Below are 19276 nucleotides of genomic sequence, written 5' to 3' on the forward strand. Positions count from 1 at the left end.
AGCCTGGGGAAAGCTGAGACAGCCCCTCCCCCACTCTAGGGTTTGGGGGTTCCCATAGTTGGCAAGGATGGGAAGGCCAGTGTCACACACTTCTCGCCCCCTGGAGAAAGTCTGAGCAAAGCTCAATAACAGCCTCCTAGGTGCGTGAGCTCTGGCCGTGTGGCAGATAAGGGTGAACAATGTCATAAGGGAGCATGACCAGCTGAGGGGATGCAGGTCCTGTGAGGGACAGCACAGACTTGGCCCGAGTGTGTTCACATACTGGCTCTTCCTGGCTGTGTGGCCTTCACCCCTCTGAGCCTCAGCTTCCTAGTCTGTAATACAGAGATCATCATACTTATCTCAGGCTTCTTTTGATCACGCCAAATCCGTATACCACGGCCTAGCACACAGCATGGACTTCCTGCATGGGAATACCTTCACCCAGCCCTGGAGCACCAACGCCACCACTGCCTCCCCCGCCACCACTCAGGCTCTCTGGGGAAACTGCTGATTGGGAAATCAGGGGCGGAGGCCAAGAAACCCGGGAGCAATGACCTCCCATTGATCCTACTGCCCAGCATGAGTGGACCGGCCAGAGGCCCACTAAGCTTACGGGGCTAAGTGGTACTGCCCTACCCCAGAGGCAGGGCCGGGACAGGAAAGTCAGGGCCTCCCTTCTCCCAAAGCCCAGGAGAATGCAGGACCACCGTGAATGCAGGACTGCTCATCAGGCAGACGCAGCAGGTCCAGGAGCAGGGAGGAAGGAAAGGGAGCAACTTCCCAGGCCCAGGCTGGGAAAAGAGAGGGAAACCAGCGTGGAGGTGAGCCGTCTCCTTGGGCGTGTTTGCTCCAGTGGTGCCCTCCGTGGGATCTGTGGTCAGGCCTAGGTGGCCTTGCGGGGAAGGTGGGCCGGGGCCGCCCAGGGCTCCAGCTGGAAGAGGCACGCAGCGTGTCCTCACATGCTCCCCAAATACAGGGCAGGATGGGGGTGGTCACCAAAGCCACACACATGGGTGGTGAGAAGGGCCTTGCATAAGGGGACTCTGTCATTGACAGCCCAGTGAGGCAGGAGCCAGGGAAGCGTGATGGGCCCAGGGGCTGTTTCACTGGCCGTCCCGAGGGAAGGTCTCTCAGCCCCCTCAGGAGGACTCAGCCAGGCGGCCTGAGCCTTTTCAGAGCTGTTCGCTCTCGTACTCACGGGCAATTTCCGCGCAGCCGCCGACCCCACCAGCCTTCCTCCCGCATCGGCTGGTCTCCGGGGGGCACAGCCATGCCCTGTGCTCCAAGCCCCGCTGGTCTGGAAGGAATGCATGAACGAGATGGATAAGTGGAAATTTAATTTTTCATTCTGGCCATCGTACAGGTAATAGCTTTGCCCTGGGCGCATCTGGCGAGGGAAATGAAGAGCAGGGCAGAGGAAGGCGTGCAGCAGGGTGCGTGCCAGAGACACACGTGTGTGCAGGGCACGCGTGCACAGGGCCGCTGCACCACCTGCACAGACACACTTTGGCACAGGCTTCTTGGGCTCGCAGATCCCAGAGGAGGTGGCCTTTGAGTTGTTCCTCCAAGGATGAGTGGTGGGTGAGCGGCGATGGAGGAAGCGTGTGGGAGGAGAATGGCTGGGGCCGAGCGGGCAGGAACAGGGGGAGCAGAGCTTCCTCTCTCTCGGCCACGGGCGGCCTCCGAAAGCAGCAGCGTGGCAAGGAGGGCAGTCGAGACTGAGCGCCTGGGAGGCTGTGTGGATGGCACCTGGGGGACCAGTTAGGGGCTGTATGTACAAGGAGGGTTTTTCTAGAGGGAAACGACAGGTCCAGGCTGTGGCCGTGCGACTGACAGCAGAAGAGACAAACCCACCGGAATTTGCGGATACACTTCACGGGGCCCGGGCCCGCAGAGAAGCCCATTTCCCAGGGGCGGTTTCATGGGGTTGGCCCCTAGCCACAAAACAAACCTGTGAGCTCCCCTCCGTCCTCCCTCTGGGGGCAACGCTGAGGGCGGGGAGGGCTGCGAGGGTATGGCCTCGACCAGACTAAAGAGGCCAAAGAAGGCAGCATCCGTCCCTGGGACCGGGTTTGTCCGGAGAAGAGTGTCCAGGGCACTCCCAGGAGCCAGGCAGGAAGGCCACCGGGGTGCCGGGCGTCCCCAGTTTCCGTTTCCAGCGCTGAGCGGGCTCAGCCATCAGGGGTGAAGGCAACAGGGTCTGCGCATTAGGCCGGGAGTCCTTCAGGCCAAGGGTTGGTGGGGCTTGGAGGTCCATCTGGAAGGGAGGGCTGTGTGAGCCTGCGAGTGTGCGTGCCCGGGCGTGAGTGTGGGCGTGTGCCCCTGAGCGTGTAAACGTGCACAGGCAAGCAGGCGAGCAATGTCTGCATGCTGAGTGTGCACACAGGGCCCGCAGCTGTGCTGTGGGCAAATGTGGCCGTCTCCGGCCGCCCGTGGCAGCACTGGGGAGCCTGTGGGGAGGCAGCTGCGTCCACACCCCTGGGAGGATTCAGTTCCCCTCCACCGCCATGAGGCCCTGCCCGCTGGTCTGCGCAGTGCACAGCTGCTGCAGCTGCAGGAGCAGGAGAAGGGCTTCCCAGAGCTTGACCTCAGGCCTTCCCCCCTCCCTGGGCCCGCAGCACTGCACACTGGGAGGTGTAGTTCTCACAGCTTCCGGGCCTAGGCTTCTGGTGCCAGAGCGCTGGCTGCCTGCCTGCCTGCGGAAGCAGCAGGCGTTGGTTTGAGAAGCCCGAACGTTCTCTTTGACCCCAAACCTCCTCTGGATCCTCGAACCAGACTAAACCCTAACCCTCGCCCCACCTCCGATCCATCCAAAGCCCCCGTACCAGCCCACCCACCTCAGTCAGGAGACCCCCCCAGCCCCAAAGGAATGCAGAGCCTCCACTGCCCAGGGTCCCAGCCAGCCTGCCATCCCCGAGGGGAGGCTGCAAGCCTTCAGCAGTGGGGCTGGGCTGCCCCCTTCGTAAGAGGAAGTGAGGGGAGCCGGCTGGTCCCCCACCAGGAAGCGCAGATGACCCCCACGGCCCAGCTCTTCTCTCCCACCAGCTGCGGCCTTTGAGGCTCTGCTACTGGCACAAAGACGGGAGCTACTGGCTGAATGTGACAGCTGGAGGGGTGGAAGGGGAGGGCGCTCCGTTCCACACCAGACAGCCACCTCTGCTTACAAATGAGTTAGGTCCCCACGTGCACTCCTTCTGTACCCTCACTTGGCATCTCCACACAAGTCTGTGTTGCTGGAAGGTCATCTTAACCGGTCTTCTGCCTCTAGGCAGGCTGGCCCTAAAGTAGGCAAAATAACCAGGGTTCCCTTTGGTCCCAAAAATCTCCAGGGAAGAGTAAACATACTTAGGACTCAGGTGGGGAAAAGGTAAACAGAAGGCCCTAGAGAGGAAAGAGACCCAGAGGCTCACCTCTGAGACATGGCCTTGCCTTTGTAGAATTCATTCACCAAATGTTCTTGAACTCCGGCCACATGCCAGGCCGTCTAGGTGGCGGGGGGTACGTCAATGAGCCAAAGTCCCTGTCCCCGTGGAGCTTACGCTTTAGCACAGGAGGACAGACAACAAATAACAGATAAAATACGTTTGAAAAATTATGTGGTCATTTTGAAGGTGATAAGGAAAAAAGAAAAGTAGGGTGAGGGGTTCACAGTGCTGGGGGTGGGAGTTCATGAGCTGTGATTTTCGATAAGGTAGTCAGGGGAGGCCTTGGTGAGAAGGTGACCTCCATGAGAAGTTGGAGCCAAGCCCCGAAGGCGTTGAGTCAGTGAGCATGGGACACCTGGGGGAGGAGCTTTCCAGGGCGCAGAGCCGCCAGTGCAAAGGCCCTGAGGAAGCTGGGAGTGGAGCGAGCTGGGAGGAAAGCAAGAGATGAAGGCAGAGGCACAGATCATGTAGAGCATTTTCAGCTCTCAGATTTGACAGGATCTTTATGCCTGCCGTGTTGAGAATAGCCTGTACGGGAAAGGAGTGGAATTGGGGAAACCAGTTAGGCGGCTATTGCAATAATCCAGTTGAGATATGATAGTGGCTGGGCTCAGGGTAGTAGTGATGGAGATGGTGAGAAGAGGTCAGGTTCGAGATTTACTTTGAATTCGAATTTACAGACTAGTTGGGACAGCAGCCACTCTCGTGAAACAGGCAATACAGTAAACTCTACCATACTGTGATTAGTGGGGCCCAAAAAATTCAGTCTAGTCAAGTGAAATGTAGGAGGTATTTACTTCTCCTTGGGTCTCTGTTGCTACAGAAAGCATAAAAGTAAATATAGTTGAACTAATATTGTACACAACTGGAACACACTGAATTGAGTCGGTCCCAAATTACCATGACACTGCCACTTCCTCAACCCCTCTCCCTGTTCCTGCAGAAGAAAAGAACTTTAGCCACTTGAAAACTGGCAGAAGGACCAGAGCCAATCATGGTAGATCCTAATTTGCATTTACTGCAGGTTGTTCTATCAGGCCTTACTGTAATATGTCAGTATATGATTAACGAAATGGAGTAAGCTATTGTTTATACCAGAATGAAAGCTGCAGACCACTGGTATGTAAACATTCTAAAGAGAAAGAGAAGTGTGAGCTGGAGAAGAGAAGGCTGCACAAAGAAGGGACCGAAGCACTGAAATAGGCAGAAGGAGATGAGGAAGGGCATTCCTGGCAGGGGAAACAGCATGAACAAAGGTCTGCAGTAAAGAGTCTACTTGGGGGCTTCCCTGGTGGCGCAGTGGTTAAGAATCCGCCTGCCAATGCAGGGGACAGGGGTTCGAGCGCTGGTCTGGGAAGATACCACATGCTGCGGAGCAACTGGGCCCATGAGCCACAACTACTGAGCCTGTGCGTCTGGAGCCTGTGCTCCGCAGCAAGAGAGGCCGCGATAGTGAGAGGCCCGTGCACCACGATGAAGAGTGGCCCCCGCTCGTCACAACTAGAGAAAGCCCTTGCACAGAAACGAAGACCCAACACAGCCAAAAATTAATTAATTAATTAATTAATTAATTAATTTAAAAAAAAAAAAGAATCTATTTGGACAGCAAGAACGGTGAGTTGGCCAGACCCAAGATCAAGTTGCGTGATGGAAGCTTTGAAGACCAGACTGACGTGGTCCAACAGGCAATGGGGAAGTCATTGCTAGTCTTTTGAGAAAGGGAATGGTAGTGTCTACACAGTGAAAATTAACCTGGTGACTGTGGCTGGAGTGACTAAAGGGGGGGCAGAGACCAAATGAAGGTGGGAGATTCACAGATCTACTATAAAAGTTAAACCTGGTGTCAAGTGAGAAGCTATTGAATAGGAAGAGTCAACAAGATTTGGTGGCAGATTTTGACCCAAGAGATGGAGAAGGAAGAGTCAAAGATAAGTAAGATTCTAAACTGGAAGAGTAGACAAATGGTGGTGGAGTTGTGGTGTTGAATGGAGTGGGTTTGGAGGGAAGACGGTGAACCATGTTGGGAGGGATGGGCCTTGAGTGGGTGGAGAGAATTCCAAGTGAGGTTGTGCTAGATAGAAGAGTGTTCAAAGTGTGTCCCCAAATACTTCTCCTGTGAATGGTCCTTGAGTCAGGAGGGTGGGGTTTGTGTTCCAGTAGGCTGGGAAACACTGTGTGTTCCTCTTACAGTTCAGTGTGCCTGAGAAGATGAAAGGGCTCTGATGCTTTGTCTCTACCGACATTTCCCGAAGCGTTTGACCCCAGTATTTTTGCCAGCCCTCTGAGCCAATGGCTTGAGGTTCCATGGCCACAACTTGGGAACTGCTGTCCCAGAGGCCTTTGGAGATAAAGCCCCAGAGTTGGGGGAGAGCTAGCTACCCGAGATGGTTTGGAGAGCCAGAAGGATCAAGATAACTCATGACACTGAGGCCAGGTCTGTCCCTAGGACAGAAAGCAGAGGGTAAGGTCCAAGGATGGAGCCCCCAGCCAGGCGCTGGAGCAGAGAGAAGGCCCAGCAGTGCAGTCTGCAGACAGAAGGCTCCAAAAAGAAAGCCGAGGGTCAAGGACTCCTTGTGTTTATTGAAAGGCAAAGGAAACATGTCAGAGAGGAAGGGCAGGTTCCTCCACCTGATGCCTTTCTTATTCTGCTGACCTCTCCAAGTCCTAGTCATCCTTCAAGGCTTGGCCTAAGTCTTCTCTCCTCCAAGAAGCCTTTTCAAACTCCAGGCCACAGGACTTTCCTGCACTGCACTCCTGAAGCCCTTATCTGCCAGCGCCCTTGATGTCCGCATGCTGCTTTGCTTAAGAGTGTCATTTGGTTCCTCAGCTGGGCTGTGAGTTCCTTGTATCCTGTGACTAGCGAAACAGATGCCTGGTACATGTTTGCTGAGTGGATAGGTGGGTGGGTGGATGGAGCGATGATGCGGCAGGTGGCGAGAGGAGAGAGCACGCAGGTACAGGGTAAGAACTGAAGAGGGAGCCGGCAGGTTGAAAGTACACAGGTGGCTAGGTTCCTGCCAGCTGCCTCTTGGGCGTTTCTTGTGGCAACACCTCCCACCTCGCGGGGAGCAAGTGTGCAGCCCTTTTCAGGGCGGTGAACAGATGGGACCTGGTGAACCAGGAGAAGACGCTTGAGGTTCAGGGAGACTGTTCTGGAAGTGGGCGGTGAGGACAAATATACAATAAATATTTATCGCGCAGCCACTCGGTGACCTGCACCGAGGACGCAGTGGTGACAAGTGGGAAGCTGCGTCCTCAGTGGTTGTGCTTCTCTCTGCCAACTCCCGCCCCGTGGAGAGGCCCGGAGCAGGAGTCTCTGGGTGGTCCCAGCTCAGCCATGTGACGCAGGCAAATCGCCTCCCTTCTTCGGCCCCCGTGTTTTCATTAGCCCTTCCAGCCCGAACTCGTGGAAGGCGCTTCCTCTTCTCTTCTAGAATCCTTGCCCTGCTCCCGCTGCAGACAGCACCCCGCAGGCTCACACACCAGACTGGCTCCACCTCTGGGAGGAGGGACTGGTCTCATAGGAGGAACAGGATTCCCACGGAGGGAGTGATGCTGAATAGGGGAGTGAACTGGCAGAAACAGATTCCCAAAGGCCAGAACATATGCCCAGATTGACCGCCTCCCTTGGCCTGAAGAGAGGAGGGCTGGGAGCAGCCGAGGTCAGCCCTCCAGGCCTGCCCTGGACCTGCCCACCGGCTCCTCCTGTCCAAGGCCAGCCGTGGTCTCCGGTGCCACCCTGTGGTGGTGCTGGGAACCGCCTCCCTCAGCATCACCTGGGCACCCCTTCGGCCTCTGGCCCGGCCCCACTGGCCGACAGTCACCCGCCCAGCCTTCTCGCCCTGCCCACCCACTTCCTTTCTCTTTTCACCTTTTCTGCCTTCTCGTTTCTGCTCTGCCCTCAGTGTGTACATATTCGTACACACACGTTCATCACATCAGCACATGTGTGTGGGCCGGTGGCGACAACAAGGGTGTATGCCGGCATGCGTGCTCGCTTGTGTATACTTGTCATCTTTGCTACTCACGTACTCTCACGCCCCCTTTCTGCACAGCCATGCTGAGTGTCTTATGCTCATAGCCCAGCTTGGCTGCACCCTGGCCCCCACCCTGCCCTGCAGGGCCAGACTGCAGCCAAGAGCCACAGCCCGGGTCTCTGGCACTCACGGGGCATCTATGGGGCCAGCACCTCGGAGCAGATGAAATCAGGCGTGGGGCACCTGGTCTGCTCCAGGCTCCGAGTCTCAGAAGCCAAGGTGTGGTGCTGGGGCGCAGTGACCAGCAGGTGTCGGGCAGAGGGGCAGTGGTGACACTTGCACAGGCTTTCGGTGCAAGAGAATCAACGACGCGTCATTGGCTGATGGCCTCGGACAAGTTATTTGACTTCTCTAAGCCCCGTCTCTTCGTGTGCTGGAGGGAAATTAACAGCATACTTACTTCACGGGGTGTCATGGCGGTGACTGGCGTCTACTTGGACACGGGGTCATGGGTGGGCTGGCTCCACATCCAAGGAGAAAGTCAGCCTGGGGGCTCTGGGGCTACGAGGCTGTCTCTGCCTCTCTCTGGCCCCAGCTACCCACGCTGCAGCGTGTTGGGCTCCTGGATGGGTGGGGTGCTGGGGGGACCTCGGGCCCACTTCCTGGCTTTCCCTCCCCTGCCACCCCTGCTGACTCCCCAGGAGCAGACACTGACACTGTCCCCCCTCCATCTCTCTTCCTCACCCAGAGTTCCCCTACACCCCGTCTCCTCGCGAACCCGGGCGGCGCGCCGGGCCGGTGCCCACGGCCGTCATCGGGGGCGCGGTGGGGAGCATTCTGCTGGTGCTGGCCGTGGTCGGCGGGATCGTGGTGGCCCTGCGCCGGCGCCGGCACACCTTCAAGGGCGACTACAGCACCAAGAAGCACGTGTACGGCAATGGCTACAGCAAGGCCGGCATCCCCCAGCACCACCCGCCCATGGCCCAGAACCTTCAGTACCCTGAGGACTCGGACGACGAGAAGAAAGCCGGCCCCCTGGGCGGCAGCAGCTACGAAGAGGAAGAGGAGGAGGAGGGCGGAGGCGGCGAGCGCAAGGTGGGCGGCCCTCACCCCAAATACGACGAGGACGCCAAGCGGCCCTACTTCACGGTGGATGAGGCGGAGGCCCATCAGGACGGCTGCTACGGGGACCGGACTCTGGGCTACCAGTACGACCCTGAGCAGCTGGACTTGGCCGAAAACATGGTTTCTCAGAACGACGGGTCTTTCATTTCCAAGAAGGAGTGGTACGTGTAGCCCTGTCTGCAGAGACCCTGCCCCAAGCCCACACCCGCACGCCCCCTGCCCGCCCCCCACCGTCCACTGCTCCAGGAGCTCGGCAGAGACTCACCCAGCTGCTGGGGTACCTGGGAGCCCAGGGCACGCGGCCTGGCTTTGTTTTGATTTCCTCCCTGCCTCCCCCCCATCCTCCCCCATGGTGTGTGTTCACTGTGGCTTCGGTGTTGCTGGTACCTTTCCTCCCCTGACCCCACCTGCCACCCTCCGCAGGGAGCCCTAGTCCCGTCTTGTGTACCTAGACGTCCCTCCCGGGTTTGGGGAGCCAGCCCTCCCCTGCCCCCAACACTGGAATTTGTCTGTGTCCTGTCTCTGCGGGTGGAGGGCTGAAGGGGCTCCAAGAGGAAAAGCCCCCTGCCGCCGACCCCAGATGCTGCTCCTTTTTCCCTGGGGGAGGGAACCCGGCACCCCCTCCCCCATCCCACCGTGAGCTGACCAGCTGGAGTTCGGACCCCCGGTCTAGGCAGCCATTGCGCCCAAGGGGTAGGGGAGGGGGGGGTGGCTTTTCCAAAGCACCCAGGGTCGTCTTTGTTTATTAAGTGAATCAAGCTGAGGTCGCCACCTGAGGCCTTGGGCAGTGTGTTTTCCTGGCAAGGTTAGTTTTACATTTTTTTTCCTCATTGGCCTCCAGAGAGTTAAGGTGGCCCAGCTCTGGTGTGTCCTCCTCTTTACCCCAGTCTGCTCCCCACATAGTGGGACTCCAGGTAGACTCTGGCCCACACTTCCCATACACTTCTACCAACAGGTATGCACACTTACACACACACACACACACACACACACACACACATGCCGCTCGTGTCTACCCCTGTGCTCCCCCTGGGGTCACATGCCTTACCCAGGCTGGACACTGCCCAAGGCCCGCCCCTCTGCTCCACCTCTCCCCCTTCCTTCCAGCTGAGGATGGGGCCAGCCTTCAGAAGCTTCCAGGGAGAGCTGAGACTAGGCCCTTCGGTGCCTCCACCCTAGCATCTCAGGCTGGCTCTTAACCGCTTCTCATAGCATGGAAGTTTCTTGAATTTCTCCCTATCCATCAAGTGCTAGCAACTCTTGATTTTCTTGGGGAGTCAGAGCTGGGATCCCGGAAGGGAATTACCTCCAGGAGCTACAGGTGAAGGAGGATCAATGCAGAGGGCACCGGAGAAGGAAGCCCACACGATAGGAGCTCTGCAAACACAGGCTGATAAGACCCTGCAGAGCGCAGGTAGCTCCTGGCCCACAAAGGCCAAGGTAGCTGCTCCGGGCCTGCCAGAAAGTGCGAGGGGCACGGGGAGCCAGGGATCCTGAGTCCGAAGCTCCTGCTCGCCACCCTCCCCGTCCTGCTTCAGCTATCCCTGGTCTCCATTCTGGATGAGGTGGGGAACCATGGAGAAGCTTTCCCTTTGGGTTGTAGATTCCCTTCTTGAATGGGGTTCTGGGTTCCTGTCAATCACCTGAGACTGATGGTCTTCCCCAGGATACCATGGAGGAAGGCCCCTCCCAGCCCCTTCTTTGCTCCCCCAGCTCAAAGTGCCTCAGTTCCTCCATTTGCCTACCCCATCCCCCTAGCACTCTAGATGGGAAAGACCCTGGGATGGGAGAGGCAGGTTCATGCCTGCCCATGAGGATTCCAGTGAACTTAGCCCAGGGTGCAGGGGCTCTGTGGGATGGCAAGTGTTGGGGGGAGGAAGGCAGACCACTCTGTGCCCCACGGGCACCAACCTACCCTGCCATAGGCTTCCCAAGGGAGCCCCCAGCCTCCCGCCCTACTCCTCCCCTCCCTGGTGCTGCTATGGAACCCCCAGCCAGCTCCATCTCTGCCCTGGCAACCCTGGACCCACCAGCTGGGTCACGCCCCTCCCCCAGCCCCCACTGCCCTAGCCCCAGCCCAGACCACCCAGTAGCCACGTAGCAGAAGTCTGAAGCCATGCCAGCCCTGGGGCGGCACTCCCCTCTCTTGGCATTGGGGGTACTGGATGGGGTGGAGTTGGGAGAAACTTCTGGGGTCTTTCTAGCCACAGGGCAGAGGGGGTGGAGGAGCTGGGCTGCATCTCCCAGCAGTATTAGTGTCCCCCCCAGGGCAGAGGACCTTTTCCATGTTACATCACTGCCCCATCCCACCTCACACCACCCTGGCCCCTCTGCTTGGTCCCCTTGCCCCCAGGCAGGAGGAAATCCCAGGGGCCTGCCTGATTGAGGCATTCTCTGTCCCCTTGAAATCACAAGACTGAAAGGACTCTTCCTCTTGTGTCTCCCTTATCTGCACTGCCACCCCCTCTTCCTCCTTATATGATGGACTTAGGAGGCCCCCGGGCCTAGCCAAAGCACTGAGTCCCCCTTAAGACACCTCCAAGCCCTCCCCTCCAGCAAAGCACAAATTGTGGGGTCCATGCCACATGTGTGGGCCACGTAGGAGGCTCCTGCCTTGGCAGGGACCCATCAGCAGCATGCCCAGCAGGGCAGCTGCTACCGGGGCCAAGAGTCGGCACGAGGCCGGGGTCGGCCCTTGGGCCTGGGGTGACGGGGTTTTCTGTGCCCCGAGTTTGTGGGGCGGTGGGTACTACTGCTGGGCCCATAGCCACAGCCGCTGGCACAGTGGAGGTCTGGCCCAGCAGAGAGACGAAGAAGTCTTGCTTCTCCTCCGTGCCCCCAACATGAGCTGAGCTTCTGCCTTTGCTGGAAATGAAATAAACTTGGTCTGCATCGTGCCAAGGCCTCCCCACTGGTCATCCTGCCTCTTGTTGCCCTCCCCGTCCTTGCCCACCCCCCACTCCACCAATACCCCTCTTTCCTTACGATTTTGATACTGTTCTAATGTGTAACAACCCTGAGTCCCCTTTGATCAGAAGGATCTGAAGAGCGGCAGCATGGAATCAGGGAACACAGGCACGCACGTGCAGCCACGTCAGGCCTGGCCCACGTGGCACGTGTAGCCATGCGTCAGGCCTGGCGCACGCCCCCCGACAGACCCAAGCACAGGTGCCCCGGCCCCACAGACATGCCAAGGGGCTGGGCTGGTCCTGCTGAAAGCCCTTCAGGAAAAACTGATTTCCCAGCGCTCGGGCCATAAGAGAGACTCACGGGGGCCCTGTTTCCCAGGCATGTGCCCCCATGCCAACCCCCTCCCGCGTGCCCGAGTCACTGGTGCAATAATTTTTCTGCCATCCTCCAAGCAGAAGAATCGGGGATTGTGTTAGGTGGTGTGGGCAGCTCACATGGGAGGAGGGGAGGGCTGCCAGGCCTCCCGGGGGCCAGACGGAGACCTTCTAGGCCTGACTGCCGCCAGGAACCCTCAGGTGGGCCCCACCAGGCCCCAGGCCCACGGGGAGACGTGCCCAGGCCCCTGCACCGTGGCCCAGGTGGTGAGGGCTTCTGGGACCTCGCTGCTGCCGCCCGATTGTAAGGCCAGAGGAGCCCCTGCCCCACAGGTGCTGCTGCTCTTCTGACTCCTGCTGTGAGGAATGGGATTCTTGGCCGGAAACAAACAAACAAAACAAATGGTTTTCTTTTTTTTTTGTTTTCTTTTTTTGTATAAATGGAAACAAAATCCAGGAGAAGCTGCCCCCTCCCCTCCCCCCTGAGTGTGATGCACTACCTTTGCTTCAATTTCTTAGTCACTGTTTTTGTCTTTGGTCCCAGGGACGGCCCAGCAGATTCTCCTGGTTCTAACCCGGGGGGTGTTTGCATCACCCCCTTTTACTTGTATAAAAAAAAAAAATGATGGGTTGAAAAATGTACTGAGGAAAAAAAATGTACTTTTTTATAAATAAAGTCTTTAAAACAACCGCGGTTGCTTCGTGTCCCTCGGGAGCTGGGCCCTTCCCCACGGACCTGGGGGCAGGACAGGGTACAGCGGGGATGAGCCAGCGCCCCAGTGCAAGGAAGGCGGCCTCCACCCTGGGCCCCGTTCCCATGGCTCTGGAACACTGACTCGGACCCCGAAGGAGCCCCCTGCCCAGGCCAAAGGAGCCCCAACCCGCCCTCTTGCGGGAGCCCCAAGGGCAAACGTGAGGGTCCTGCCTGAGTCCTCAGCACAGCTCCCGGGCTGCCACTGAACCGCCTTGCACCCAAGTGGGACCGCCGAGGACAGCAGCATCGGGAGGGGTTGGCTGCTCAGACACAAGCAGGGAGCCCTTCAACACGCGGCCTGAGAGTCTGGGGACCGATGGTGCAGAGGGAGGGCCCTGTGCTGGCTAGAGTCCCCTGCCCTCCTGCCCCAGAGCTCCTACTCAGGCCCCTCCAATTCCCCTCCTCACCACCCCCCCGCCCCCCCACTGTCCTGCTCCTTCCTGCCAAGTCCCCTCCTGTGGCAGTTTGGAGAAGAAAACCAGCAATGTCACACCTGTCGTGTTAGACAGGTCCCTGGGGACAGGGCAGAGACAGGAGCTTTATCCTCTCATCTTTTTGGAGGATACTGCCGACTGCATCCCCTGCAAGCTCTCAGAGACCCCGCCCCGCCCCCCAGGGGGCTGGTTGGAAGGAAGGTCTCCTAGTTCCTTGGTTACCTCGCCCCTCCCCGCTCCAGCACCATCTGCTTCCCATCTCCTGGGCTGGAATGCAGGACAAATCGATCCAGGGGTGGCAGTGGCAGGGGCTTCAGTGACTGCCCCCTCCCAGCCACCCCCAGCAGCATCTCCTTTCACTGAAATCCACACCATACACCCCTGAGAAAAGGGGGTGGGGATGCTGGAAGCCTAGGTGGCTGCCCAGCAGCAAGCCCTCCGCCCGTCTGGGGCGGGACCACGCCCTCCGAACATGGGCTTGGGGCGGGCGGAATTGGCGGGAGCTGGAGAAGCCAGCAGCTGTCGGCAGCTGGCTGGGTCCCTCACTGGAAGGTCAAACCCAGCACCTTAGACTGTGTTTGGATGTTGATACTCGAGTGAGATGCAAATTGGTTGTTTAAGCGGTCACTTCCTCAGTTTTCCAGGCTGTCCGTTTAAGTTAATTTTTAATTTGCACAGGCAATAAATGCTTAATTACATATATTGGAAGAGAGCAATGGACAGAATGTCCTAATTGGCATTTAACTAGAGCGTTCCGGCAAATTAGCCAAGACTTTCTCCAGCAGCCGAAGGAGGGCAAGCCAATTAGTCCCAGCCACAGCCTCTCCGGGCTGGAGAAACCAGCCCCAGCCCCATCCCCCGAGATACCAGGAGGCCAGGACACACGTAGCTTTCTAGTTGAGCTAGGCTTTGGAAGAACCTTCTGCTAGTTAGGCTACTTCTGCCCACACTTCAACCCTTGCCCCTGTGCTCCATCCCCACCCTCAGCAGAGCAGAGGACAAAACGCCGAATGGCTTGGAGACAGGATCCACCTGAGAGGTCAAGGTCCCCCTGGGGTGTGCCCACCATTGCCTTACCTGGACTGTGGGCCCAGAACTGAGATAGCTGGGCAGCCAAAGCTCCTCTCTGCATACCAAGGAGTCCTCTCTCCCATCCTCCTTACCTTACCCTCTGCAGATGGTTAAGGGAATGAACTTGATGAATTGAGGGATTCATTTATCCACTCATGCATTCATTCATTTGGCCACGCTGGGCCAGGCACTGTGCGACCCTGTGATAGTCCCACCCAGAGTCCCTGGTCTCAAAGAATTCAGAGCCTCCAGGGTCCTAAACCCCAAAACAGTGCCATGCTGGCCATGGACTGAAGCAGAGCTATGTGTAAAGTGCCATGGTAGCACAGAACGGGAGTGACTAATTTTGTCTGGGAAGGTCTGAAAGGCTTGATAGAAGAGGTGAATTTTCCCCTGAGCCCTGAAGGATGTGTAGAAGTTCCCCAGACCAAAGGTGTGTTAAGAGTATTTCAGGACGGCTTGGAATTTAGCATCTTATATTAATTCTTCTAATAAAAGAGATCGTTCTAGTCCAACACACTTGTTCAGCACGTGGAGAACTGGAGCCTAGAAAGAAAACTAAGGTTTGGTAACCAGACCATCAGAAAGCATGTGCTAAACATGCTCAAGGACAAGGCCATGTCCTGAGAGCAGTAGGAGTAGGAGGAGTCCAGGGGAAGGGGTGGTACCAGCCTAACTCCCTTGGGGGTATCCTAGATGTGACCCAAGGCTCGGTCCCCCACCCCGGCCCCAGAATAGGACAAACACCCCCGGGGTGTAAACTGGGCTTTCGGGAGCCACATTTGGTGTTGAGTGGAGCCATCGGTCAGACAGGGCCCGTGGAGAAGACTTCCTGGAAAAGGCGGTGTGATTCTGGTCCCAGTTCTGATGTAGTTTTTTCCCACACCACCGAGCAATCAATTCAATTCTAACCGTATTTACCTGGAGGCAGCATCAGATCTCACAGTTAAGGGCTCAGTCGCACAAGACTCCTCCCACTTCAGGTGCTAATCACAAGTCCAGGTTGTTACCTGTGCTTCTGACTGACTGGCTATAAATCAGAGGTCCCCAAGACCCCCTCCCTGCGTTCGATTAATTTACTAGAGCAGCTCATAGAACTTAGGAAACCGGTTTACTCGCTAGATTACTGGTTTAGTGTAAAAGGATCCCACTCAGGAACAGTTAAAAGGAAGAGATGCAGAGGGCAAGGTATATGGGAAAGGGGCGTGGGGCTTCCGTGCCTCAGGGAACTAGCCTCTCCCAGCACCAACCTGGAAGCTCTCCAAACCTGTCCTTCCGGGGTTTTATGGAGGCTCCCTCACATGGGCCTGATCCATTAAATTATTGGCCATTGATGACTGAACTCAATTTCCAGCCCCTCTCCCCTCCGCAGAGGTCAGGGGTGGGGTCGAAAGTTCCAAACTTGGTTGTTCGCCTGGCACCCAACCCCCATCCTTAGGTGCTTTCCAAAAGCCAGCTCATTAACATAAACTCAGGCGTGGTTGAAAAGGATGTCCTAAGAATGACAAGACACCTCTCTCACTCTTATTCCTTAGGAAATTCCAAGGATTTTAGGATTTGTGCCAGGAACAAGACGAAGGCCAAATATACACTTCCTGTTATAAGTCATAATATCACAGATGGTATCTGCAGTGGTTTTGAGGAATGAGAGGCACATAGGTTGGTGGGAAAATGGAAGAGGAAAGGGCTCTGTGAAAGCTTGAGGAAAGCAGCAACCAGACCCTGCTCCTAGACCCCCTCTGTCCTCTCCCCACAGCCAGACACTTCTGGGGAGCAATGCTTGGGCTCCAGCTTGGTACTGGCGTACAGGGCTCCCAAACCCTATTTTCTGCCTTGGCTTACAGGCCGGATGGCAGAGCCAGGCCAAATCCCACTCCCCAACCCCAGCATCAACTCCCAGATGAGAAGCTGCAAGCACTGCTCTCTTCCCTCCCTCCTCTCTGCCAGCCACGCCTTCCCTAGCTGGAGGGCACCCTCGCTTCATTGCCTTGGGCCACATCTAAGCTGGCCCTTCTGGCCCTGCTGCATCCAAACTCATCCTGAGCTAGGAAAGGTATAGGAATGGCCTTGCTTGGCTCAAGAACCAGCCCCAGGGCATCATCAACACACACCGCAGGCCCCACTGAGCCAGGGAACTAAACCCTGGACACACAACCCAAATCACCTGGGGATCTAAAAAATCAAATATCCAGGCCCCACCCCCAGGCCAATAGGGTCAGAGCTCTAGGGTTGGGACCCAGACAGCTATATTTTCCACAAGCTACCCAGGAGGTTCCAATGAGCAGCCAGAGTCAGAGCCCCCGGTGTGGAGGCAGAGGCCATCCAAGGTGTCAATCATGAGGAAGAGGCACGTCATGAGATGGGAGACTGGGACTGCGGGGTGGGTAGTTAGGTGATTCGGTGAGTTAATGCACATAAGAGTTTGGGTGCCAAAGATGCTCCGTATTGTCACCATCATCAATCATCTGCATCATCGCCACCCTCATCCCCTCTGGGACGGGATCCTGGATGACAAGTGACTGCAATGGAGGCCAGTCCCTGGAGGCAAGTAGGGAGCCAGGATGGAACCGTGCTTGTAACGCTAATGGAGCAGGTTTTCTGGGTTTAGAACATTCCTGAGCGCTTGGCCTCTGGGCACCTGTCAGAGGGAAAGTGGGATCCTGAGTTAAAAGCTCGGGCAGGCAGTCTCGCAGGCCCTCCCCGAATGGGGTTGTTGCTCCGTAGTGTTACCACCTTAGGAGAAGCAAATGGGGTTTATGAAGGACAGTGATAGTCTCCTTAGAGTCCAGTTAGGCAGATGAGGGGGGACCCTCGGAGAGAGACAGAGAGGGAAGGTGGCACACCCGGGCCCCGTAAGCCCTTTCCTCCTTGCCCCGTAAGCCCTTTCCTCCTTGCCCCGTAAGCCCTTTCCTCCTTGCCCCGTAAGCCCTTTCCTCCTTGCCCAAGGACTAGCCAGAGGGCCCCTCCAGAGCCTTCTCTGAGGAAGGTATTCCATTCCACAGGGAGCAAAGACCTTTGGGGGAATAACTGACTCACAGAACGGCAGGCTGGGGTGCCCTCAGCCTGAACTCCTCACACCCACTGGCTCCTCAGTTAGTGGCCAGCTCATCTCCATGGGACCCTCAGCCTCGAGAGAGCCTCCATGGATGAGAAAAGAGTCAGCAAGTGATAGGACCACACAAGCTGCCTTCCTACCAGGCTGTAAGCCCCTGGAGGGCTGGATCCCATCTTATTCATCCTCAGCACCCAGCCCAGGGTGGACAGAGTGGGTGGTCAATAAAGGTTGAACCAAACTGAACTCATCCACGTGAGAGTCAAGAGATCTTGCAGGTGGCATGGCCCAACCTCCCCGAGGCAGGGCTGTCCTCCAAGCATCCCAGGTGCCTCTGGAGAGGGGCACCGCACTACCTCTAGAGCTAAGCCCTAGCATCAAAAGGCAACTTCTCTATTCAGACAAAATTTCCCTCCCCTAAGTTTCACCCATTGGTCTAGGTATTTCCCGGAGAAGCTACGTGATCTGGCCTTCCTAGGACAGTCCTTCAGATATTTGGAGATGATTACTCCTGGCCCAACCTCTTTTTCATATGATTCTCCCTCTAGTCATCAGGCCACTTAGCAACACATCTGTTAGGAACCTGGACTTAGGAGTCAGGCAAACCTGGGTTCAAGCCTTGGCGGAGTTGACTTGATGTGACTTGACTCACATCAAAAATCCCAGTTATCTTTGGACTTTGGGTGGTCATAATGTATCTCTGGAGGTTCACTGATTGTAACAAATGTACAACTTTGGTGAGAGATTTTGGTAGTGGTGGCTGTGAATATATGGGGGCAGGGGGTATATGGGAATTCTCTGTGTCTTTCAATTTTGCTGTGAACCTAAAACTGCTCTAAGAAAAAAAGAGCCTTTAAAAAAATCCCATTACTCCAGCTGTTCCTGAAGAAAACCCATTACCAGCTCCCTCCCATTCTGAGGGCCAGGGAATAAATGCTGTTTCCAGGAACTGATCTGACCAGCAGGCGATGGGGGTGGAGGGGTGGGAGACTATCTGCATGTCCTCCCTGAACCTAGCGTACTCTCTCTTACTCTGTGGCACAGCCAACCCAGCTGACCTCATGGCGATGGTATGGAACACAGAGGGGCTCAGTCGTGGTGGTTAAATTTCTGGATGCATGGGTGGATGGATGGGTGGATGAATAAACCTTTGAGTCTTTTTCATGTGTGCTGCCTCTGAGCAGATCTCTCTCACCCTGTACTTGGGCTGTCTATTTTTCTCCTAAATGTGGCGCTTTTCATGTATCTCTGCTCTGTTTTATCTTAATGACAAAGTCAGCATTTCAGCCTGTTGGGATCCTTTCAGATGCTGGTTCTATCATCAGTTGAGTTCACACTCGACATCTATTGAAAACCTGGTAAAAGGAAAGAGGCAGGGCCTTAGGGTCCATTGATCTTGATTCAATCCCTAGTCCTACCACTTGTCAGCTGTGTGAACCTTAGGCAAGTTGCTTGCTTTCCCTGAGCTTTATTTCTCAATCCATGTGAACAGACTGCTGGGATGAATAAAGATAGTTATAGAGAGAGAAAGTTAGTTGTAAAGCAGATAACAGTGGCACCTACCACAGAGGGTTGCTGTGGGGATTAAAGGAGAATCATCCCTTTATAAAGTACTTAACACAATGCCTGGAACAGAGTAAGTGCTCGGTTAAGCTAGGATAATATTAGCTCTTACTATTATTTTCACCACTGTGCAACTGCCCTTAGCAGCAGCAAATTGCAGCATGGAAACAGAACCTGTCACAGGAACGACATCAGGCACTAGGACTCTTGCCAAGTCCAAGTAGAATCCCAGCTCTGCGCCTTCCTGGCTATGGGGTGACCATCCCCTTAGTTCCTTTCTCCCTGACTTGCATCATCCCACGCAAAGACCCACCAGCTAGTGGGAGGGACACAGGCATTGAGGGGCTGCGACGTGTCCCTCAAGGGCATGGCCTTGGTGAGGATCCCTATGCTAGGCCACCGCCCGGGGGGTGGGGGACTGGGGCCAGCTGTGGGAACCTGAGGCCACACTTACTCCAGAGCAAAGGCTTCCAGCATGCCCTCCAAAGTTTCATCTTCAGGAATGCCCCAGAGCCTCCTGAGGTGGGAGGCAAGAGGGTGGGTCTCAACTTTCCATTGTTTTACTTTCCAGGATTCTGTGTCAGGTTTTAACCCTTTGTTATTTTTAAC

The 19276-nt window shown here is 56.3% G+C and overlaps 1 protein-coding gene across 3 annotated transcripts in view; it reads left to right on the plus strand.

The window, feature by feature from the left end:
• NECTIN1 (nectin cell adhesion molecule 1) overlaps nt 1-19276 on the plus strand; it is an 89984-nt gene that overhangs the window by 55705 nt on the left and 15003 nt on the right. For 2 of the 3 annotated variants that reach the window (XM_036860110.1, XM_036860108.1), the window contains one exon: nt 8133-12474. The exons of the other annotated variant lie outside the window; for it this stretch is intronic. In XM_036860110.1, the coding sequence (XP_036716005.1) occupies nt 8133-8680 (548 nt within the window). In that variant the 3' untranslated portion in view covers nt 8681-12474. Of the gene's footprint in view, nt 1-8132; nt 12475-19276 lie in introns of those variants that run through there. 3 annotated transcript variants of the gene reach the window in all.

This window comes from Balaenoptera musculus, chromosome 8, assembly GCF_009873245.2.
Source record: "Balaenoptera musculus isolate JJ_BM4_2016_0621 chromosome 8, mBalMus1.pri.v3, whole genome shotgun sequence".
Classification (NCBI taxonomy): Eukaryota; Metazoa; Chordata; class Mammalia; order Artiodactyla; family Balaenopteridae; genus Balaenoptera; species Balaenoptera musculus.